Source organism: Penicillium subrubescens (assembly GCF_028828155.1).
Source record: "Penicillium subrubescens strain IBT 31985 chromosome Unknown utg000011l_segment0_segment0, whole genome shotgun sequence".
Lineage (NCBI taxonomy): Eukaryota > Fungi > Ascomycota > Eurotiomycetes > Eurotiales > Aspergillaceae > Penicillium > Penicillium subrubescens.
Genome location: NW_026643161.1, coordinates 2,126,858 through 2,151,453, shown reverse-complemented (window position 1 = coordinate 2,151,453; position 24,596 = coordinate 2,126,858). Strand labels below are relative to the sequence as shown.

Below are 24,596 nucleotides of genomic sequence, written 5' to 3'. Positions count from 1 at the left end.
TCCTTATTTGACTGCTACTCCTTATGATTGTTTACGCGTCTGTTTACCTCGCTTGAGGGCAAGCGATCCTTGGAGGAGAGGATAATTGTTATGATATATCCTGGCATGAGGTTATTCCCAACTGTTGGTGCCTCAGGCTTCCCGGGCCTGATAAGCCGGCAGGCCTTCCCCATGTGTTGGTGCATCAGGCTTCCCGGACCTGATAAGCCGTCAGGCTTTCTGTGGAGGTTCGCTGGGGCTTCGGCTTCAGTACGTGTACGAACTCCTGCAGGGAACACCCTTGACAGAGGTTACACAAGCCTCGTGTTTCACCCCGCTCCCATTTCCCTACCAAGGATACATCTCCTTCCTGTTTGAGTGATGAGACTGTATATAAATTGACCCATGTTGAAGAAGTTTTGCGATCCTCAAGAAACAGTTCTTGACCTTTCTACACTATTGACTTGGCTCCATTTCTCCTACCTGATTGACAGGCCTCTATCCTGACTTATAGAGTATATCCTTACAAATAACTACAGATACGCCTATTCCTAGTGTCTAGATATATAAGCTGCCCCAGAATATTACGATATCTGACATGAGATTATCCACAAATACCGGTGCCTCAGGCTACAAGGACCCTGGTAAGCCGCCAAGCTTTCGGTAGAGGTTCGCTGGGGCTTCGCTACCAGTACGTATACGACTCCTGCAAGGAAGGCCCTTGTAGAGGTTACACAAGCCTTGTGTTTCACCCCGCTCCTATTCCCCTACCAAGGATATATCTCCTTCCTGTTTTCAGCGATATGACTGTATATCAATTGATCTATGTTGGAGAGGTTTTACATTCCTCAAGAAACAGTCTTTGACCTTTCTGAACAATTGACTTAGTCCCTTTCTCCTACCTGATTGACAGGCCTCTATCCTGACTTATAGAGTATATCCTTACACAGAACCGCTTCTTCCCTTTCTAGGTATTTGTATCTAGCTAACGGTTATTCTGTGTCTCTGCACTTGTCTGGCCTTTAGGGTACATTACACGGAGAATGAAGATATCTATCTTATCCTTATCGATACGAAAAAGGAATAATTTATGCCAACTTCTTGTGTTAAGTATGTCTTATACATAGTGTATAGTAGAGATTTATTGAAGAAGGGTGGCAGATTACGAGTTCGTAAATTTTATGTAACGTTCCCTACGCTAATGTTGGGGGAGATAGGGTTGCAGAGGCGGGGCGTGGGAGTAGGTTAATTACGGATAGTGTGTATAGTTGGTTTTGGGAACGTCTCTACTTTTGGTTATGGGATATACTTCATTCGTTGGTGGCTAATCTCTGATCTAGCCAAAGCGAGAATTAGCCTAAATGAATGAATTTATAGAGACATTTAAAGAGGTTATGTTTAGGTAGTATTTTCAAGTATAGTTAATATGATATAGCAGAATAGTGATATTATAGATACTATAAGTATCACTCTCTGCTTTTAAGACTTCTGATCCTACTCTTATAATACTTAGGGTTATTCCTGTGAACTACGTGTCGCCTAATAGATACTTGTCCATTTATTGATGAGCAATTACCACGGAGTTTTGTAAATAGGGAGAATAGAGAAGTAATCACTTTCCCTCTTGAGGCTGGGCCAATAAAACATTATCATTGATTCTAATTCCTATGATGGTAGTCATTAGGCTCCTACTACTAGGGGTTTCATAAGAAAAACATGTTATGTCGGGTTTCCCTAATTATGCATCTGTCCCTTTATGAGGCCACGAGAACGTTGACGTATCTTGGCGAAATGAGGTGATCACCGGCCTTTATGGAGTTCTAGGTGCCGGAAATTGTAACTTACGGAATAGGTTGAAGCTAGAACTAGAGCGAGCAGCTAGCTTCGGATTCTATGAAAGCTCCCCGTTAGCAAAGGAAGAGATAGCTGGGCTGCGCTAACCCAACTCGCGTTCCTTTCTGACCTTGAGACTGACAAAAGGTCAAGCCTGTGGTTTGGATCGGCCCATCATCACTCTCTCGCGATGAGATTATCAACCTCTATGAACGAGTCGGAACGATAACTAAACCCTGCCGCATATGCTTCAGGAGTTCGACCTGGCAAATTGAGTTTGTGGCCTGGGTCATACTCGAGAATGAGGTACTCGATAATTGCACCGGTCTCCCAGACGGTGATGCCGCTGTTCGGGTCTTTGATAGCTGGAAGACGGCCGTTAGGGCAGATTCCTTCATATACTGGCTTCTCTACTTCGGTCAAGGGAACTTCTTCGCGATGAAAAGGAATACCGAGTTCTTCCAAGATGATGGCGACTTTGGAAGGGTTGGGACTAGCAACACCCCCGTAAAGAATATTAGGTCTGAGTTATTAAGGGGCATTTTGAAATGTTGTAAATGATTTGCAAAGTCTAGTTATCGCTGGTTTTATCCGCTCTTTTGTGTGGTGCACTACGTGCAATTTATATTTCACAATTGTACTGTTAAGCTGCGTGCGCTACCGAAGGCCCTGTTTGGAAATTTAGGCTTCGACTTTAATAATGCTGAGTAATTGATACGATTAACTAATTAACTTAGTTAACGTTAATTCTGCAGACCGATTACCAAGCACTGCTTGGGCATTTGGGTCTAGACCTTAATGCTGAGTAGTTGATACAGGTAACTAGTTAGTTAGTTCTACAAACAAATTACCAAGCACCCCTTGGAATTACGAGGACCGGAACATAAACTAACAGAGTAAGGTTATTCGTGGATTGACATACGTGCAGATGGAAGAAAGATCAACGATCTCGACTCCCTGCCATCTCTTGATAGCAGAGGACACCGTGGCCCATTCAACCTGATATGGCTGTGCACGGACTTCCTTTACTTTTTGCTATATGTACACCCACTAGATAGAATCTCTTCTTCTTTCTATTCTCTAGACTTGATACCTTCGTTAAATGCACAGGATTGTTCCGACTTTCCTGTGGCTGTAACAATTACGGGTAGATTACTAGCTAAATAATATAATTTTAGTGACCGGGTCTTCTCTATAGGCCTCTCCAGGAACCGCGGGTGAACTGCAAGAACCTACGGTCTTGGCGGTTCACAGCTCTGTGAGCTGGAACCGCGACCCTCCAGCGGGTTGGTTCCTCTAGGGGCAGAACCGCTTTGCGGTTCTGGAGATTCACCCGCGGTTCCAAACAGTACAAACAGTGCTAACTTACGGCGTGCATAAAATATGTAGTATTTTTGAGTAATTCAGTGAAATTCATGTGCAGTATAGGTTCTCCGGGAATTGAATGGAGTGTCTCTGAGATAGTTGATTCCTCAATCATTTTGTGCTCATTTTTTCTGTAAGCAGTTCGTTCACAGCCTCATCGACTGCAGGAACATATCGCCCAGCACTAGGAACACTACTGCTCCTAGAAACTTAAGTCGTTCGTAGAGGTCAATTACAGGTCCACCATGATTGACTAGAGTTCTCCCGGAATTTATCTGGGACAATAAGCTTACACAGTCCTAACTCCATAACCTCTTTGCGAATACTCACGCTCAGTAACAAAGTGGACGCTGCTGCCTACGTCTTGGAACCTTTCGAGAGAATCATCGCCACTTCAAACTCGAACCGAAGTTATAATATCATGCATTTGATTCTCGTGTTCAGTCTCGTTTCATATTCGAGGGTGGTGTTCGACGAAGTGGCGTCGCGACTGTCTTGAGCAACAACTTTCCTAGCCAAAGCAGACTCAGTGCTCCAGATACTGGTCGAGAGACAGTGATTTCCACTACAGCGTAATAATGAATAAGCTTAATTTAGGAGGAGGCCCAAAAAGGGTGAAAACGAGAGATTATCCTGACTTATCTATATTTGTCAATGTTATATTAAAGATTTTCTTCGAATGTCACCTGTTAACGAATACGTCATTTAGATACGTATTATTCTTCTATCCGACTTGACTAGTTCTAGCTAAATTCTCCGAGGAACTGCAGCTTTCATGTAGTTTTAAGCCATTTCGTGCGGCCAAAGAATGGCCAGCTATTTCAAAATCGACTTGATTATTACACACATCACAATACGAGAAGATTTATAGTTGCAAAATTTAACTTAATTGGAGACTTCGTCAACAAATACATAAAGCAGAGTATATCCGAACTTCACGTAATGAAGTAATTCGGATAGAAATAGAAAGGATGATGTCGAACTTTCGAGAACAATGACTTGCCTTCCTCCAGCCATACGCCACTTCCAACTTTGATCCAGCAGACCCTTCATGACGATGAACCGACGACTTGCTTCTCCCAGAATGTCCTTCCTTCGACCAGCTATGGTTGAACCCAGGTCTAGATCAAAAATCCGTGCAGATCTCTGAAAGTGCAATTGAACTGCATTTCGAACGGCGCCACTGGTATCTGGACCAGCGCAGACTATTAAATTGTTAAAAAACCGAGTAAATCGTAAAGCGCATTGCGAGTTACACACCTATGACTGCTATCTTTCCACGCTGTAAGAATCTCATCTGAATTCAAGACCCTTGTCAACAAACGGAGGTTTAGAGGTTGGCGGCTGCTGCGCCGCTGCGGTACTTAGCTAGTGAGGAAATACATTGTAAGCGAAGAACTACGCCGGGTATATTCTAGTGAAGTTGCATTGGCTTGTCAACCAAATTCCCTATCAGTGGCCGGCGTCCGAAGCATGCAAGGAACGGCATATCGTAGTTGGCCTAGGTTGTCAGCAATACGATAGTTACTAACGTCATTAAGTTAATCTATTTTCCCTTGGCTTGGGTGGGCCACAAGGGTCATTTCATTTTACACTCAAACCAGATTGGTATTCTGAACCCGGACAAGAGCTCGTTACAGCCGGACAGCCAAAACAACAATAATCGCTCCAAGCGACTATTGATCTACATTGTGTGATGTTTCCATATAAGAAGCAATCAATGAAGAGGTAGACGACCTGGTTGATGCTGGATCAGGTCATCCTTGTTGAATAGCGACTATCTGATTAATTTCAAGACACTTTTGCTAGGGCCAAATGGTGTAAAGGTGATATCGAAGAGAGCTCTAGTGGGCCTAGCTAGCCAAGCTGGGTACATATAGGATCGCATCGCGCAGAGGGCTAAAAGAACAAGCATCTCTGCCTCGGTCTCGTTTGATAGAGATCACCCGCGCTCTCCCACCTGCAAGAAACAGACGCTCAGAGAACTTCCCTTGTCTCAATTGTCCAGGAACCATCCCACTAATGAAGATTTGCACCATCTTCAGCGCTTTCTCGGAGATCCTATCCTCCACGACTCTTGTCTCCGCACAGTCCAACCCCGACCCAATCTGCACCATCTACGATAGCCATCTACCAGACAGCCTATACGAGTCGAAGTACACTTACCCATGGCCGGTAAAGCTGTTCAGTCATTTGTAAAGAAAGATATGTCAAAGATAGGAAAATCACTGAGCAGACGAGACCTCGTTCTCGCAGTACCCGACTATAGGCTGAGAACTCGGGCTCAGAAAGAACTCTTCAAAGAAACTGCCGAATGGAAACGAAAAAGGCAAGGTTGTACTCATGCTGTCATGCAGGGCTTGGTCGAACAAACTCTCGGAAGGTTCCATACTAGCATGTCTACTTCCAATATCAAGTTGAAGAGGTGCTTCTTGCGTCGAAAGTATTCTTGGCGGATGTTCGTGTACTCCTGTGCCATCCCGTTTTGGCACACCAACAGAGTATCGATTGAGCAGGGACTCATAGATTGGGTAGAATGTTGCAACTATCGGCATCCGATCTTGCAATTTATTAAGTATACCCATGCACAGATGGGCACGATTTTCGGAAATTATTCGCAGACCAGTGTCACCTGTGCGGATGTTGACAATATGAATCGACAGCACAGACAGCACGGGAGCGATTCTGAGAGGAAGCTTTAGCACCTAGAGCCACACAGCTCTGAAACATTAATTATTGAAGAAACATACATGTTTCCCGCGGTAGCATAGACCAGATCCTTTGCTATGAGTATTTCAAGCATGTGAGAGATCTCTGTACATATTTCGAACGCCTGGCTGCCGGGGCCTGTGTCGGTAGAAAACCTAGGGTTGCTCCGATGCAAGACCAGCCGGTATTCCCTATACACTTAGATTGCAGAGCTTAACAGGCGCTATTCGAAATACAACTTACTGGTATAGGATCTGACTCAATATATCCCATATGCTGCTCGTCGTTGACAAAGACTTGCAGTCCGAGGGGAGTGATGACGACCACAACGAAATCTGCTCTAAGCAGACGTCTTGCAAGTGAGTACTGTCTTCGTCATATTTGATAGAGAAAAATCGATCCACTACAAGAGGTGTTAGAAAATGAGCAGGTCAGAAAGCAGTATAATAAGTGTCATACCTGTCTGAGCTAGTTGCACAGAATTAATCACGAAGATATTTGCCTCATTGAGATTTCTACAAATGGTCTCTGCTGCTTGAAGACCATTGACTTGTTCAAAATCTGCTTCCGACAAAGGCGGAACATTGCACAGTCTTCCTTGTACGCGAGGTGGACGATCAAGAAGCATAGACAGATTGATGTCCATGGCCTGGTACGGGAGGTTAGAGAATTATTGACCTTGGGGCTTTTGGGGTATTGATTGACATATACTATCCACCACAACCTTCGCCATGTTTTCCGATCGTTCTCATCGAGGTGGATGTACGACCTCCTATAATTGTCTTAGTACTCTTATTCTGGGTGAGAGGAATGAGAAGACCCACGCTTGGTGCATCCCCAAAGCCTGTGCCAATCCGGCGGAAATACCCAGCCAGTGCCAAGGGTCTTTCTGCTCTAGGAGGCCACTCCACCAGTGACAGATAAGGAAAGTAGCTTGAATTGTCGCGATCGCATCTGTTTCATATCCAGCATCATAAACCGCTTTGGCTCTCTGATAGAAGGTATGGCTTGCGGCGTATCGGGATACAAAGCCGGCTTCTGAAATGACCGAATCCGAACAATAGGTGGTAGCGACGAGATAAATTGCATTCAAGAGTAAGTGTGAGAATGAGCTCTCTTCGAGAGTGACGAGGAATCTCGACGTATCAAGAATGGGTAGGGCAGCATGTGAATGGTGGAAGTAAGCGTCGAGAAGGGCCTGGCTTGTCTTTTGTGACGGCAGATCGAATATTCCTTGCTTCTGTAAGTATTCACGAGTAGACACGTGAAGACTTTCTATCTCTTGTGTCGTCGACTTGCCTAGTCTGGCCAGCATTGCGCCTTGAAGATGGTCTTGGAGTTGGCGAGCATCTGTGGCACCCCCAAAGGGGTTTCCAAATTGTTGGATTAAATAGTTGAGGTTAGAGGAATCTCCAACATATGGAGTTCTACCGTTCATCCCGATAGCTGGAAAGCATGGATCTTGCTGCTGCTTTTCCCTGTTGCTTTGGGCATACTGAGTGGATGAAACTGGTGTTGAAGTCGTCTGGGTCAGTCGACCATCCAGCACCTTTTGAGTGACACCTGAAAGACTGCTGTTTGGGCCTGCTCCAGTAGGCAGGAGAGGCAGTTTTCGTCTCCTAGAACTGGCATTAATATTAATAATATGAGATTTTCGTCTTTCGAGGCTTACCGTCCACGACGAGAAATAATCGGCTGACAATCGCGTCGGGCATTTCGGCAGTTGGAGCATGCGACGCCTTCACTGCGGTCGCATTTGACGCGCCGGTCATGACACACACGGCAGGCGACTTTCACTGATGGACTGCGGCGACGCATTTAGTATCTGTGAAAGGTAGATAATATTTTCGTAAGTTCGGCGTCCTCATCTCGGCGAAGTTGGTGAACTCGTATTCAAGTCGCCGAATTCGGACGCATCTGATTGGATGGAAGGCGGAATGACTACTCGCGCCCATTAACTTAGTAGTTATCCGGAAATGACTTAAACGTTGAATTTCCCCAATGAAGGAAGATGTAGCTAATTCAGGTTTTACATTCAATCTTTCCTGCTAGACCAGATTCTCTATGCTGGCTGTTGAACATGCTTTTGAACCTACCCTCCCGGAGAGTCCTCTATCACTCAAGTCCAAGATATTGGTCACTATGTTCTTCTTCACCCACGGTTGCAGCGACACGATACGTCCGTGGATCTTCAAAATATAGCAGCTCTTTATCTGCACACGTATCACCAGAAAGTCAGAAATCTGGGGCCACTGGCTATCTTCTGTACGTTTAACCCCGGATCACAACAGTAACTAAAATCCAACTGGTTCGTTCTGACGTTCTTGTGCTACCCAGTACAAAGGCAGACGAATTAATCAACTTCGGAAGACAAGGATCCCTCTGGCCGTTATCATTCGGCCTTGCCTGCTGTGGAGTTGAAATGATGCATACGTCTATGCCTCGTTACGACCAGGACCGACTGGGCATCATCTTCCGTGCCTCGCCCCGGCAGGCAGATGTTATGATCGTGGCAGGTACAGTCGTTAATAAAATGGCACCGGCTTTAAGGCAACTATACGACCAGATGCCTGAGCCTCGGTGGGTGATCAGTATGGGCAGTTGCGCCAACGGAGGAGGATATTACCACTACAGCTACAGTGTTGTACGAGGCGTGGACCGCATTGTGCCCGTCGATATCTATGTGCCGGGATGTCCACCAACGGCAGAGGCTCTTTTGCAGGGGATTTTCCTCCTCAAAAAGAAAATGCGGAGGACGCAAGTCACTAGGATGTGGTATAGGCGCTGATCAGAACTTGATCATATTTCCTTTGCTTCCCATCGCAAAGTAAAGGGGGTTTCAAGTTAGCCACATATTAGAGGCCCATAGATCCTCGAACTCATTCTCAGTTCCCGCAGGATCAGCGTTTGCTTTACATAACGAGACTAGTTACTAGACTGGGGGTACTTACCTGTTTTCACTTTAATATGGTGTTTTGGGGTGACCCGGTCAGCCGTGAATTCGTTATACAGCGCTTCCCCCTTAGCAACTGGTTCCCTATCTTCTACCTGAACGACAGCTTTCGCCCATATCTTCCTCCCATCGACCCTCTCAACCCAACCTCTGCAAAGCACCGCTGACGGAGTTCTTAGCGGACGAAGATATTGCACCGTAACTTTTGCAGTTTTGGGGCTCTCAAACCCAGGATTAAAAATCACGGCTGACCCAGTTTGCTGGTCAAGTAGTGCAGCGACAAATCTGCATGGGAAATACGTTCATGTCCTTCGATGCCACGCCCAAGGGAGTAGAGAGTCCAGACTTCTCCCGTTAGAGGGTCAAGTTCGTGCACATTTGCCGGAGTAATATTAGAATTATGCTTGAAAAAGGACTGGAGGTGGCGAATTGAATCTGTCGAGCGGAGCGTATCTGCTATAAAGCGGGAGCTCATCCTAGGCCAAGGATGTTGATAAGTTGATTGGATAGGGAGTAGGGATAAGTCGGCGAATAGGGGGCTAGTCCAGGATAAGACGTCATGAAGTGACGTTGGGCTTCTAGTGAAGCTGATGCTGGGATAATCTTTTTCGGTTCCATAATGTTATTGCAAATCATTTAGGAGATTCAATTTCATGCGCGAGAAGGCGGCGGCGATGAGAGAGAGTTAAACGGTTGGTGATGCTCGTATTCCAATGAGTCATAATTATCGATGGTCGATCTTGGCCACCTTGAACTACTGAGGTGTTTTCCCTTTCCATTTCTTGCGAGAAGATACGGTATGAATGTTTCTAGCCATCGTATACTTAGCTTGTGACTTGTTACCTACGGCATGCATCAGATAACGGCTTTAGACTAGTCTGGCAGATCTGGGATTGATAGGGATCGTCAGCAAAAGTGCTATTCGCCATCGTGATTATTCTGAGGAACGGGTAGCCTAGAGCCGTATGGAACGCCTAATGCCCAATAAGACCCGACGTACGGATGTTAATAGGGATCACGAGTGCAATAACCAAAATCTTGATGCTAAAATACGTGAACCGCGTCGAGCGGTGCTCAGTGGGTGGATGAATCTCCGTGGGTCTGAAAGGAGAGCTTCAGGGAATGGACTTTGTCTTGTCCTTGAATTTAAATACGAAGTCGCCCCTCCCCTACTTATCATTCACTGTTTCTCAATATCAGCATCTCATCATGGCGCACACAATCCGGTGGGGTATCATGGGTATGTTCTCATCCTGTTTACTACAATAATACAGCCTAACTAATTTATTTCAATAGCCACTGGCTGGATCGCAACTAGTACGTTATGATTCTCACCCTTTTCAACTCTGAGCCCTCAATGAAACCAAACAATCATCACTCTGACCAATCCACAGCTTTCGTCCGCGATCTTCTCAAAGACCCGAAAGCCCGCGACGCCTCCGACGTCGCCCACCGAGTCATCGCCGTCGCCTCATCCTCCGCTAAAGCCAAAGCGACCCAACTCATCTCTTCCCTAGGTATCCCAGGGCCCTGCACCGCCTACGGTAACTATGAAGACCTCGTCACCGACTCCGACGTCGACGTAATCTACGTGGCTACCCCGCACTCCCATCATTTCCAGAACGTTATGCTAGCCCTGAGCGCCGGCAAGAACGTGCTCTGCGAAAAAGGCGTTTACGGTTAATGCGGCCCAGGCGAAGATCCTGTACGAGACGGCCCGTCAGAAAAATCTGTTCCTGATGGAGGCGGTTTGGACTCGGTATTTCCCGTTGAGTGTGCAGGTGCGCCAGATTATTCGCAGCGGGGTGATTGGGGAGGTGCTTCGCACGGTAGCGGATACGAGCTTTGGGGAGGCTGTTGAGGAGAAGTGGGCAACGACGCATCGGATGGTGAATCCTGATTTGGCGGGTGGTGCGTTGTTGGAATGTAAGTGCGCTCCGCTACCTGTACTCGGGATGCTATCGAGATCAAGATCGAGATTATATATACTAAACTAACTTCCTTTCTTCCTATCTCCCAGTGGGCATATACTCCCTCACCTGGGTCTTCCAAACTCTCTACCACACCCTCCCAAAGGACCAACGCAAACCACCATCAGTCACTTCCCAAATGACCCGCTACCACCTCACAGGTGCCGACGAATCCACCAGTATAATCCTCACCTTCTCCACCAGCACGCCCAGCAACACCGCCCTACCTCGCTGCTCGCATGGTATCGCCCTAACCAATATCCGGGTCTCGAGCGACCCCGACGGACAGGGCACTTCGGGCCCCACCATCCGCATCCAGGGCACCAAGGGCGAGATCCAAGTGTTTGGGTATCCGTTCAGGCCGACGCGGTATCGCGTTATCCCTGTTAAGGGCGCGGGGGAGGTGCGGGAGGTAGAGTGTCCGTTTCCGGATGGGGGGCATGGGATGGCGTGGGAGGCGGATGAGGTAGCGAGGTGTTTGAGAGATGGGAAGGTGGAGAGTGAGGGGATGCCGTGGGAGGAGAGTATTGCTATTATGGAGGTTATGGATGAGGTGAGACGGCAGGGTGGGTTGGAGTATCCGGCTCAGATTGAGTCGACTGAGTATCCGCTGCAGTTGTGGGGATAGAGTCGATGGACAAATGAGATATTGAAGTATAGTATGGATAGATATATATGGCAATACGAAGAACGGCTCAACCACTTGCTCAGTCACACTGACAATGTCTTGAACTAATTGAACCCCTGAGCGGGAATGCAACTATTCACACTGCCCGAAGGCCACGTTACCGTATAAGGCTAGTGTGCATCAAGGAAGGCAATCAACTATCTAGTAAGGCTTCAGCGGTATTAAGGACTGCTGAATTTGTTGAGTTTTCAGCAGTCTTCAATATCGCTGGGGCTTCCTTGATGGATATCATTTGACCGAGAGCTTCTGTCGAAACGCAGCAGGATAGCTGGATACCCGGAGGCAGATACTCCCCGCCAAGATTAGTCATGTATTAGAGCCCTTTCAAATTCCATTTTAGCAATTCAGACCTGCTATCGATCTCATTGGTGCACCCGTATGATCCACTCCTCTGTGTTTCCGAGGTCTCCGGCGTCCCTGAGACACGCTAGCTTTGTATAGTAAAGTGGGCATTCGGGATGCGTGTAAAGCACAGAGACTCCCAGGAGAACAAAACTCGCTCTCTAGAGCAATTTGGGCCAGGCATGAATAAGAGAAGGGCGGAAAGAGTGGCGGAAGGGGCAAAGGGGCGATGTGTGCAAAGAGCGGTTCCACTAATTCTTCTCTCTCACACACACACACACACACACACACACACACACACACAAAATTCATTAACGCCCGGCAGCTAAGCCGAAAGGGCAACTAAAACTGATCTACCAATACAGGTCCTTATATACATATACCGTGTCTCCTTCGAGCCCTGATGACTCGATCCCTTTGACCTCGATAGGGTTTGCAGGGTTTGTCGTCTTCTTTGGCCCTGCATGAAGCAGGCCGGGGTTTTCCTGTCAGGACCAGGCCTTGTTCCTTTCCTTTGTGCTTCAGGGCCTTATAGACCCTGTTCTGTTCCCCTCTGCTTCTTCTTCCTTTTTCCTAGTCGTCTTCGTCTTCCTGCTCTAGATAGACCAATTGACTCAGTCTCCCTTCCCTCTTCGCTTCCTGTGCCAGCAGTGCCGTGAGCACTGTCAAATAGTATTTTATTTTGTCGTCCGATTATATACAGGTAAATATTTCTTATCCAATAGTTTCTCCCTCAGTAGACCCTGTGTTGGGGATATTCGACATCATATGATTATTCCCCAAGAACGTCCTTCCTGAGCCTCGCGAATGTACGACAGAGACTAGCATGCTCAGCACCGCAAACTCTAGCTTCAACTTGACACTATATACCATCCCTTTAAAAATTACCTGCAAAAAATAATAGTTGAGGTACTGGAGGATTACCACCACCAGGTCCATGGCAATAGCCATTATGTTGATGGCTAGCAATTCATATAGGATTCGGTGTCGCCGCTTATCGTCGCTAGGAATAATCCGAATCAGCCGGATAGCTTCCCAGATATACACTCCCGAAATATAACTCTCTTGTGTCATAAACCAAGTCACTTCGATGCGTTCCATAGTGGCGTATCCATTCACCCACGCGGGAGACGATGGTATAAAGGTCCAACCCGCATTTAACACGATGGTCGGCAAAACGATCACAAGAAGGCTCAGAATGATCAACACCCGCACGAAACCTAAGATTGCCGTGCTTTGCGACACCAGGTGCAGCCGCGAGTAAAGCACCACAGACTGGTTCGGCACCATCAAGATCCATGCGATATTCTGCATGACCACACTCAGCCATAACGGCTCCAAGTTAAAGAATTGCAGAACCACCCCTATAGTGTATGGGGGCACACCAAAGACGGCCGATGTCAACAGAGACCAGAAGTATAGGCTGCGGTAGCGGCGAAAGCATAGTAGGATAAGGACCGCTAGTTCGATGGCGTTGTATAGGGCAATGGTCATGAAAATGATGATGCTGATATCGAGAGCGCTGTGATGCACCTTGCCGCTCCCCGCGCCCCACGGCGATATCGGGTTCTGCAGGGAACTATTCATGTTCCACGCTAGCAAGCGTGACCTTGCTGTTACGGATATAGTGTCTCTGGGATATATTCATACCGGTGGCAAAGTATGTGAGATAAGTGGGAGGCAGGATGCGATAAAGGAAAAGGTCGACGGCAGAGTCTAAATTGACCTGTGAGTGATTGTGGTCAGCTTTCCTTTATTTCAGTAGGGTGTACCATAACTCCCTATAGTGGCAAGGTTCCAAGTTAACCTGAAGATTTCTCGTCGTTTTAACTTTGGGCCACTTAACCACGCTCGGGGAAAAGCTGGTCCTCAAAGCCTGTTCCACGATATTGTCGGTTACAGGAGAAGTAAATTAGTTAGGTTTAGATCCTAGCCAAGTCCAACGATAGCCAAACCCCAGCGTCCACAGTCTAGTCCCGCAAATTCCTCACGTAAAAACGTCCTACCTATCCTCTTTGCAGAGCTAGAATTGAGGTCCGTTTTGTCTTCCCCGCCCCCGATTCGTTCCCCGTGCGTGCTCCCGCCCCCAGCGGCCGTCGCCCGAGCCCTGCATCGGGCACCCGCTAAGCTGGAACCCGCCCTAGATCAGATGATACCCCATAAAAATCCCCGCATTACGTCAACACTCCTTCCTAGGTTATTCTTTATACCTCTCGCAGGAGAGGGGAGTAAGACTCGGCTCAATCACTATTTTGCGTAGAGCCTATTAGGCAAAGTACGGCTAGCAGCTAAAATACCACAAAACAATAGGGAAGTAATGCTATTAGAAAGCTCACATACACCATATTCTGAAACCATATTGTTCTCCTTTCAAAATCTTAAAAAAAGGGTGGTATGTTACTAGTGGAACACTTTGCAAGCCCATACCGTAGTAGTTTTCAAAAATAGTTATAACCGTGCGCTTATGCCTCTTGTAGTCACCGCATATACCGGGTTTTAGTGCTGTATAGAGCCAGATCTGTGAATAGGCTTATCAGGGCCGATAACCCAATCCACGGTGGGCGTCCATTGGGGGCCCATAGAAGCCCATTTTTGCATAAAATCGAGACCTTGGCGTTTATAGAACTGCTGAATCATCAAAATAAAATACTGTAATTTTCGCCGTTCTGGTTCTAACTCTCATTAACAAGTCTTCCTTGTCTAAACTAGATGCAATTAGGGTCAATATTTACATGATTCAAATTGGAGCAGTCTGATATTAGTTAGTTACTTCTAAAATTGAATAATATTACTTATTATGGTGGTGTTTGGATGGTCGGAAGAACTATGGGGTCTGAACTTCAAGAAATATATTTCAATATGGGCGAAGTAAGTGTATCTTCTATAATGAATAGACTACACTAGCGACTATTCGTATTCTAGATTCTGTCGATATAATCTGTAGTTAATTTGATTAATTGTTTGGGGAAACAAAGATCCAGAGGCAGGTGAATCGGGTGCCGAATTTTCTCTGGTCATTCCTGCCGCTTAAGCTGTAGGGGGACTCTTTACCATGCCCTGCCAGCATCCAAAATAGCATTCAGGTCATAACATGGAGGTCAGGAAGACAACACCTAGGTCGGGTTCCATTCAAAAGTGATAGTTAAGCAAGCGGGTGTTACCACTATATGCCAAAGCCTCCGTTGTTGACTCTCGTGCTGGTTGAAAGTGTACCTTGTTGACAGTGCCCACGGCACTGCTGGCACAGGAAGCGAAGAGAGAAGGGAGACTGAGTCAAATTGGTCTATCTAGGAACAGGAAGACGAAGACGACTCGGAAAAGAAGAAGGAGAAGCAGAAGGGAACAGAACAGGGTCTATAAGGCCCTGAAGCACAAAGGAAAGGAACAGGCCTAGACCTGGCAGGAAATCACCGGCCTGCTTCATGCAGGGCCAAAGAAGACGACAAACCCCTGCAAACCCTCGAGGTCAAAGGGATCGAGTCATCACTTGTATAAGTTTCGGGTATCATTGGCAACACGGGGTGACAAGCCGGCTACAGGAGAAATCTATGAAGTGTTTCTTCCTTCAATCAACCATCCTTGTTCATAAAAATAGGTGTTCACTTCTCGATAGATGACGAGCTAGCTACAGAGGCAAGCACCACATTGTAGTATGTATGGGATCTCCAATCCAGAACTCTAATCCAAGAAAGACATTCGAGTATTAATACACCCCCAGGTCATAAGTTAGTGAAATGGTGTGGTGTCTGTAGCAATTACCTGGGGAGATGATTGAATTATGTAATCGGGGGTGTCAACAGATTTTTGACCTATGAGTGTATGAATTCATCGTCATCACCATCACCCTTTACTGTGCGGGAAAAGCATTATAAAATTGAGATCTTATAAGGCATAGGTCAGTTAACAGAAAAGAGCCAAAAGTATGTAAAGGGGACCTTTCAGTTTTTGAACAGGTAAAAGATCATGATTCTTCTCATAAGAAGAATTTAGGATTACACGAAGACATGGTTCTGGAGGTACGAGATCGCCTCCTTCCTGTAATTGTCCTCCGCAACGTAGCCAAGCTTATCGTAATCAGTGTCGAATACGAGATTATTGGGCCGTCCAGGTGTATATTTTGGCCATGCGATAGAAGCATTTCTCAGGTTGGGGTTGGTGTTGTGCATGAAGTGAACCCACATCTTGCTCATCAGATCCGCCAACTTGATGTATGACAGAGGCTTGTTCGTAAACGGGTTGGCCGCATATCCAACGCCCTCAATGTTGTTAAAAACGAATGCAACCTCCTGGAAATGCGTGGCTCCGTATATGGGTGCGGGAAGGCCGTTAACAATGACATTCCATAGGTAGGAGTACACAGACAGTCCAGCAGAAGCATAGGACTCGACGAGAAGTCTTCGGCCAGAGTGCTGTTGGTAATCCCCAGCGAAGGCCGCCACTCGCTTAAACTGAAGGCCATAGGGCACCGCGGGAGGCGTGCCAATGAAAGAGGCGGGAATGCCCAGGAGAGGATCACTGGGGTACAGCTCCAAAATAGAGTCAATCTCGTCGCTGTCAAGGCCCTGGAGAGTGAGCCACGCCTCGAACTCGGCGTCGGTGCTGATGCCCTGCTTCGCGTATGCGGTACCCTCATCGAAGTTGTTGCCAGTCAAGAGCGCGACTTTGGCAAACTTGCCCTGCTTCAATAGAACAGATCCTTGGGCGGTTATGAAGTCGCCGTCGACGACAGCGCTTAGCGTGGGCGCTGGGACGTTCAAAGGGCTCGTGCCGTTAAAGATAGCACTGAGAGTCTGCCAGGGAAGCTCCCTGAGACAGTCCAACTGATTAGTAGCATTAGCGCATCCCGTCTTCTCAACGAGAGCGTCAAAGTATGGTTGCCAACCCGTAGCATTGGTGAACTTGGCGACAGGGCTGCCACTCTCGAGGATGGCACTGCGGAACAGACCGTTGTGCTTTCCATCATATGCGACGAGCTGCATTCCCAATGATCGAGCACCAGCGGACTCTCCCCAGATCGTGAGCTTTTCGGGGCTACCACCGAAGGCGGCGATGTTGTCATGAAGCCATTGCAGGGCCATACGCTGATCCCTGAAGGCAATGTTACCGGCACCAGCGGCTTCCATTTCCATGCTAAACAGGAAGCCCCAGTACGAGAGACGGTAGTTGATGGACACTCCGACGATCGGCTTCTTCTCAGCCACGGACTGCTCGACGATATAGCTCAGGTTATACCGCGGGTCGCGTGAGCCCCCATTAACGTAGCTCTGTTTCAAAGTCAGCACTGACGGAAAATCAACTTTTCAGGAGCTGAGAACTCACACCGCCATGTACCCAGACACCAACTGGGAGATCATCTCCGGGTTTCACACCTGCTGGACGGACGACGTTAAGAGTCAAGCAGTCCTCATCAACAGGGTTACCCAGGTTCGCAGTATCCGAGCCGTATCCGATACACATCCAGCCATACTCAGTAGCGTTTCGAGGGTCACCGAATGACTCTCTCAGCGGCTGAGGTGCCGCGAAGCGCAGAGGACCAACTGGAGGCTGCGCATAAGGAATACCGAGAAAGAAGTCTTGGTCATACTCCTGGTTATACAAGCCTAGGTAGGTTCCATTGTCAAGGTTGACGGCGGGAGGGTCACAATTCAAGGACTCGACCAGCGTCAAACCCGACAGGACAACCAGGAGGAGATTTCGTGGGAATGAACGCATCTCGAGTTTTTCAGCGTTCCGGGGCAAGTCTGTCACTTCGAGAGAAGGAAACTTTAGAAGGAAGGTTTGGAAAGAGGAACGAGCACGTTGCTCCCCCTCGGCCAAATTGACTGTAACATTTCTTCTTATTCTACTGGGCCCAATCAAGACGTTGGTTTTGAGAAATTGTCTCATGTTATCCATGTCCACTTGAAGACGAGGTGACGAAAGCGGGCTAGCGTAATTTGAAAATTAAGCACGGTACGGAGTATATCTTGTATATACGAGACCATTTCTGGTGAAAATTAAAATCAATCACGCAACCACCAGAAAAAAAGTGCATAGTGCCTCTTAAAATATTCACCATTAGATCTATCCAAGGAGCTGGCACGGGAGAACGCCGAGCTAACGCCGGGCTGAGTGAGCGTTAGAAAGGGGCAGTGAAGACCTCCTTGTGGTGACTAGTGATAGGGGCAGGCGCCGGGCGGATGGTATGGAAGGAGTCAGATTGCTGACCAGGATGATAAAACCACGTGGGTCCACGGTTCGTATAGAGTTAGGCGCTAAATCTGATTAGGAATAACTTAAAAGTCAGCGCTGGAAATTTTTGGTTCCGGTGGCTTCCTGGTCAGAACCCTTCATTGAAAGGATGACTACTCCGGAAATGCCAAGAGGGGGTCAATGAAGTCGGGGATGTGGGTGGGATTCCCCTCAAACCCAGTGGTTCGTGCTGCACTGCTCTCCATCCCCGACTTTTTGGATAATCGCTCCCCCCGATCTCACTTCTACTTTGCGCTTGCAGGGAGTTCACAATGGCCGACGACAGAGGCCCACGGCTTGTCGCCTCTTGTTGGTCACTGACAGCTGCGGCTGCCATCTTTCTGGCCATGCGTGTATACTGTAAGATATGGCGAGGACGCGGTCTGTGGTGGGACGACCACTTGTTGATCATCTCATGGGTATGTTAGGTCTGCATTGCATCTCTGCCATATCTCGTTGCCCCAGGTATTCTGCAAATTCATGCGTCCTGCTTTTTAGGTATCACTGGCGATCGCGGTGTCAATCAATACTTATCTCGTTTCCCTTGGGTTCGGCCGTCACATCTGGACAATTAGCGAAGGGAACCGTAAGGCAATCAGCCTCTACACAATCCTTGTTGCGACGTTCGGCATCATCGCAACGACAACGAGCAAGACCTCGTTTGCAATCACGCTGTACCGAATCGCCACGAATGCGTGGATGAAATACTTCCTCATTTTCATCATCGTGTCGATAAATATCTCGATGAACTTAGTCTGGATTTTCGGCTTCGCCAAATGCACGCCGTTGAAGAGGGTGTGGGATAAGGCCGTGCCTGGAACATGCTGGGATCCGAGCAAACTAGTCAAATTTCAACTGTTTGCTGCCTGTAAGATTGAGAAGGCGAATTCAGTCATTCGATAGACTAACAGTTCCTCGCAGATTACTCTGCGATTCTAGATTTCGTGCTTGCATTCCTGCCTTGGCAGATCATTATGGGCATGTCGATGCTGCGCCGCGAGAGGCTTGGAGTCGCAGTGGCAATGAGCTTGGGTGCAATGTACGAACCCCCTGAACCGCACAAAGCCTCAGCTAACACTTCCCCAGTGCTGGAGTGACGGGTATTGTGAAGTCGGTGCTCGTGGTCAACATGACCAGCACTGACATTACATACGACCGTGTTGATCTAACTATCTGGACCCTGACGGAGCCCGCAGCCTCAATCATGGCAATCTCAATTCCTATTCTGTAAGTCTTTCCCCTCATTGTACTACAGCCATATCACTAATACGAAGAAGGAGGACATTATATCGAGAGCTCAGATCAAGCCATAAGAGCTATTCTCAAAATAGAACAGGCACAAATACGCGTGACCCCCGAACTGGAAACTACACTCAAGGCACAGACAGGAAGTCGAAGCGTTACGGCCCCAATTCGAAATATGGTCGGAACTCCGTGGTCATTATGTCGACTACGGGATGGCAGGAATCTCAAGAAGCCCTGAAGGGTCTGGAAAGCACTCTAAGCAGTGGCACGAGGTCGTCTCCGAACCAGGGCGGCGTCTTGAAAACGGAAGAATTCACAGTGCGCCATGAACGACGCAGCTTCGGTGAAGAGAACTCAATAGAGCTCAAACCTCTCGGAGGAGACTCTGGAGGAGATAATGGGAGGGAGCAGGACCCACAAGCAGGCCCATTACAGGGAAGAAACGGGGTATATTCATAAACCAGTCGACAGCGGTACATACAGTCAGATTCCAAAAGTTCTTAATACACAGCCTCGCACTTTTGAGGTTATATAATACTTATCAACCCCGAGAGCTACCTATTAAAATCTGAGGCCTTCGAGGATATATAGTTTGGTTATTTCGAGCAAATTTAATAGGTACTAAATTTCTTAGTTTAGAGAGAGATAATGAAGCGAGCCGTATCTCTTGTACACAGATATCGCAGCAAGCAGTTCCTGCATGGGTGATAATTGCCGGAAGTTCTAATGTACGAAGTACTGTTGACCTACCCACCATCGATTATTGGGAGTTGTGCCTTCCTAATTGAGTTTAGTGTAGCGCTAAGCCGGAACCAGAGAGAATTACCTTGCCAAAAGCCCCACCGGAAACTTTCCTTCTTCCAACATTCCCTTCCCAGTGTTCTCACCACCCACGCACCCGCCCTGCCAAGGTTCGAAACCCCCTGAATTCATAGATTTTCATCAAATATGGATCGAATATGTGTCAATAACTGACTGGCTATTAGCTTTGGCACCTTTGACACATTTCTAGTGCCTCCTGACGGCGATTGTGTGTATATGCACAGCATCCTGGTTCGGGGTGACTTGGCACCTTGTTTCTCCGAGGATCTCCCGGCAGGGTTTTCCCGAAATTTTGCCGGCTCCTGACGGTGGGTTTAACCCTTTTAATCCACTCACTCAAACCCATTACTCCGTACGGAGTACAAAGTTTTGAATCAGGATATCTCAGCCAAAAGCCTCAATTAATTTAAAACAGAGCGATTCTTACATGAATTTATGCTGTGGACAATTTCCCCACATCCACTACACCTTGGCGGAGCCTTTTTAGCCGGTTGATCACGCTGACTGGCAAATCGCCCTGCGCTAGCCAGTCAGGTTCGGCCAGCTGATTTTGCTACTGATCGAGTTGTAGACCCTCTTCAACCGAGAGGTCCCCTTCACATGCTACCTACGCTTTGATCGAGTGTTCTGGCGTTCCCTCTCATTCGCTGCGTGTGAAGGGCTGTAGCAGAATTGATTCAGTTATACTAGGAGTAAACGGATGTCTCGTAACCGCTCTCGATTTCTGCGGAAATCATCAAAGGGCCAAAGGATTCTGCTCACCGCTGCTGACCGCCTCCGGTTCCGCCTTTGTTGTGTCGACACATTCGACACGTTATGTACAGGAGCCGGTTGGTCCAGAGTGCTGGCTAGTTGGTCCTGCGCGGTGTCATCTTGGCCCTCTTCAACTCCTGATCATTTTCTTGCTAATCTCAGCGGACTTATACGGGGTCTGCTCATTACTATATTGGGATTGCATCTAATTGCGATGCCCTGACGTCTCCGGATAATCCAAATAGTGACTCCGCGCCCCAACATATGAGTATGGGGTACCACTCCCGCCCCGAAACACGCCAACCTCATCGACGTCTTTCCGAACATCTTGGATTGATATATTGGATTCATATATCGATATCGGTATTCCATTCACAGATTCAGGTGCGAGTCGCACATGAAACACCCATGTATCATTCTCTTGAAGTTGAACTTGAACTATGAGCAAGGTGTAATCTCTGATCGTCTGGTCGTCCGCAATATAGAACAAGTTTGCTGCTACTACATTTCCGGTAACGCCTTCTCGAAGAGTACCAATAACATGGCCAATATGTTGTCCGTGAAATACAGATGTCTCGGAGTCAGAGAAGTGAGCGGCGGGGCTTGCATATTCTTCAGTGTTTGAGTCATCGAGGATAGTGAGGCTCTCTGGTTGGGAGAAACTTCTCCGGTAGGCCGTGAAGATAATATGGGAAAGTATCTATGATATAAATGAGATAAGAATATAGGATGCCAGAAGAAGGGCTTCTATTACTCTAGATGGAATATGTTGGATGCAGATAATGGGGAATAACAAGGCCATTTTTGTAATCTTGTTGCTGGGTAGACATGGCAAGCAAGATTAAAATCTGGATGCGCTTTAGTTAGTTAAGCATCTTCCGATCGATTTGATTATGTCAGCCATGCCAGACAAATGGGAATTGTTAGGGACACTACAGGTTTTTGTTAGTTAACGTAATACCCAGTTAACTAAGTGTTACTGACCTCAAGTACCTGAGGGCCGCAACGGGTTGAGGGGCAACCGAGAGCCAACCATCCTCCGGGCAGCACCACGCTAGTGAAGTCATGTGCGTTTCGGTATACTCAGCCAGGCCCCGGATGGCCCTGAGGGAAGCATTCGGAAAAAGGAGTCAGATTCAGCCTGCGGCTAATCATGCCAATGTATACTACAACTAATACTAGTATTGCTGGGGTAAATAATTTATATGAATCAAGACAGAGCAAGTTGTGGGTGGTGTATGACATCAGAACAGGATCATCAACGTGGCGATGATGCGTAGATTGCTGAGTGATGGAAATACAATGGGTCCTATAGGATACTTAGATCCAGTATTTGATGTTCCAGATCATCAAGGACGTAGATACCAGAGTTGGAAGCTCTCCCAGTTAGAATGACCGGGGGTCCACTTAGTTTCATTATCATCAAATCGCTTGATCCTTATAGAACATCCCCGAGTACTGTATGCGCGTCAAACTACCTCAAGATCTCGATCCACTGCTAGCTTCGGGGCTGGGTAGTATGAATTCTGGAGGGATTAGAGGACTTTCCATCAGATAGCATTAGCGCCGTCTCCGTGGTAACTTTCAGGCCAACTCAATACTTCCACAAGGACGACTCTTTGTGAATGCCCACGGGGAAAAGCTGATGTCAAAATCGGGACAATTGAACCATGCGCAAAGGGTGCATGGAACGGTCTCCTGCTTACAGTTACCAGCTCTTCCCTCCCATAAATCTTCGATGATTCTCGATTCTCTCTCTAACTGTGTCTTACAAACCGGGGTCAAGCGTAATCAACATGCTAATATCTGATCGCACAATTACTGATTTTGAGAAAAGACCATGATAGCCACTCGTAGCTAAGATATCAAAGAACTAGTCATAGTAAATCAAATCAGAGCAATAATCTGACCCGCAAATTATAGCACTAGCTGCGCCGAATCTTCTCACGACGGCGAGCCTTCGAATCTCCATCTACTCCATCCAAATGTCCCCCGCCAATCACGGAGGCCAGAAATTCACTCAGTTAGCGATTGCGAGACTCTTCAAGAAAATAGTATTTTCTCAGCGGTTCATCCGGTCCTTCTCCACACTTATCACAATCCTGAGAGCTACCTTCATGACTCTCAAATTGGTGATCACAGGAAAAATCCCTCCAGGCTCAATAGACAAATACTGCGTAGTAGAGAAAAAATTGTTCAATTTCTTTTCCCACTGTATATTATTTTGTCCGAGGGGTGGATATCCAATCTGTTTTAGAAAAAGGTGAAAACAATTAGAACCAACATGTTAGAAATAATACTCTAATAGGCTATTTTCTCCTACCGGGCAAGGCATTCCGCGAACGGCTCAGAGCGGGTATAGCCGGCAAATATTGGGGACAAAGGGCGCTTTGTATGGTTTAATAAAGGAAAAGTTTCAAGTTATGAGTCTTAGAAGGTGCTACATTATTTGCTGGGAAGACGAAACTTTGAACGGGAGGAATATCTCCTCTCGTGAAAGTGTAACGAACTAGAGCTAGTGAACCCGGTGGTGTAAATCTCGCGTTGTATATATGATCGACGTTTCCTAAGGAAGCTTATAATGATGACCTTGATAGGTATTAAAAAGCTCCCTAGGGGGTATGAGCTCCTCGACATGGCGGGGATTCCGTATTCTCTAACCCCTTGCAATTTAAGCTTACAGCACCAACCACTAGGAGCATTTTTGGAGAGAAATGGCTGGGTTTAACCCGCAGTCTTGTACGGAGGTGGGAGTCAAAAGTGATGGGAATACGCCAAATATCAGCCCATACGCCAGTCCCATTACGAATATTTTGATGGTTTCTTTTCCTATAACTAAACAGAAAATAGTTAAATGCTAGAGCTATAAGAGAATAAGAGAGCTTTTAATCTGTAAATAATTATGACATACATTTCTAGTGCCATTTTAGCCAATCTTAGCATTCCCTTTACTTTTGACTCCCACCTCCGTAAGATGTTTCCGATGCCTTTCGAGTAAGATGAATACGAGGGTAGGTAGTGAACTAGGTCCCCACTTTAAGACGACTCATCTGGGATATTTGAATCCCGAAAAGGATCAGATCCTTACAGGATTGCTTTGCAGCTATCTTGGAGACGGCGATTGCAGCGCATAAATCCACTCGCGTGCTCTCATTGGATATCTATCGCTCCTCGTTATAAGGATCTGCCAAGAATCCCCTTTACTATATTAGCGCCAACAGTCTTGTTGTTACGAACTACAGAGTACATAGTAAAAGACCTGCATGCGCTACGCGATATAAGAAACAGATCGGGAAGAATGATTGGAGGACAACAAAACAACAACCCATTCGAAAGACGAAATGATTGGACTAGGGAAATCACGTGATCAAAGACATACTGAAAAACATAGAAGTGGGATAACATACGAAGTATATCTTACGGAGGAACGTGATGAAAGTCGGAGTGGGACGCGTATTGTATTGTATTCTGTGTGTCTCTCTAGGAATGAATTATCTCGCATAAGCTGTCATACATAATGTAGTGCAAGTGTCACGGACCTGGATCCACCTTAGTTATAACAGCGGTGCGTCGAGATACATTAGGCTTGGTTAAACCTCGCACAGGTTCCTTGAGTCGTCCGTGATAGGTAACTTGAGTGAACAAAGTAACAATAGGTTGATCGATGTCTTGGAAGTCTTAAACGTAACTAAGATAGAAGAGATCC

At 47.0% G+C, this 24,596-nt stretch overlaps 6 protein-coding genes across 6 annotated transcripts; 3 read left to right on the top strand and 3 right to left on the bottom strand.

Moving 5' to 3' along the window:
- Positions 1-5,402: 5,402 nt before the first annotated feature.
- Positions 5,403-7,704, bottom strand: N7473_013068 (transcriptional regulator family TF; the record flags this gene model as incomplete). The annotated part of the gene is made up of 7 exons (XM_057159007.1): positions 5,403-5,862; positions 5,928-6,077; positions 6,130-6,289; positions 6,346-6,535; positions 6,598-6,658; positions 6,711-7,505; positions 7,559-7,704. 7 exons carry the CDS (start codon positions 7,702-7,704, stop codon positions 5,403-5,405), a joined length of 1,962 nt encoding a protein of 653 aa, XP_057002961.1.
- Positions 7,705-8,311: 607 nt separating this feature from the next.
- On the top strand, positions 8,312-8,674 carry N7473_013067 (uncharacterized protein; the record flags this gene model as incomplete). Its single annotated transcript, XM_057159006.1, has 1 exon — positions 8,312-8,674. One exon carries the CDS (start codon positions 8,312-8,314, stop codon positions 8,672-8,674), a length of 363 nt encoding a protein of 120 aa, XP_057002960.1.
- Positions 8,675-10,048: 1,374 nt separating this feature from the next.
- N7473_013066 (Gfo/Idh/MocA family protein) lies at positions 10,049-11,437 on the top strand (the record flags this gene model as incomplete). The annotated part of the gene is given in 5 exon segments (XM_057159005.1): positions 10,049-10,079; positions 10,136-10,156; positions 10,234-10,493; positions 10,510-10,765; positions 10,860-11,437. 5 exon segments carry the CDS (start codon positions 10,049-10,051, stop codon positions 11,435-11,437), a joined length of 1,146 nt encoding a protein of 381 aa, XP_057002959.1.
- A 1,166-nt stretch (positions 11,438-12,603) lies between these two features.
- N7473_013065 (uncharacterized protein) lies at positions 12,604-13,426 on the bottom strand (the record flags this gene model as incomplete). The annotated part of the gene is made up of 2 exons (XM_057159004.1): positions 12,604-12,660; positions 12,728-13,426. 2 exons carry the CDS (start codon positions 13,424-13,426, stop codon positions 12,604-12,606), a joined length of 756 nt encoding a protein of 251 aa, XP_057002958.1.
- Positions 13,427-15,831: 2,405 nt separating this feature from the next.
- N7473_013064 (Alpha/Beta hydrolase protein) lies at positions 15,832-17,551 on the bottom strand (the record flags this gene model as incomplete). The annotated part of the gene is made up of 2 exons (XM_057159003.1): positions 15,832-17,103; positions 17,159-17,551. The coding sequence occupies 2 exons, from the start codon at positions 17,549-17,551 to the stop codon at positions 15,832-15,834; spliced, it is 1,665 nt and encodes a 554-aa protein (XP_057002957.1).
- Positions 17,552-18,342: 791 nt separating this feature from the next.
- Positions 18,343-19,774, top strand: N7473_013063 (uncharacterized protein; the record flags this gene model as incomplete). Its single annotated transcript, XM_057159002.1, has 5 exons — positions 18,343-18,489; positions 18,569-18,938; positions 18,992-19,109; positions 19,157-19,297; positions 19,348-19,774. The coding sequence occupies 5 exons, from the start codon at positions 18,343-18,345 to the stop codon at positions 19,772-19,774; spliced, it is 1,203 nt and encodes a 400-aa protein (XP_057002956.1).
- Between the last annotated feature and the right edge of the window lie 4,822 nt (positions 19,775-24,596).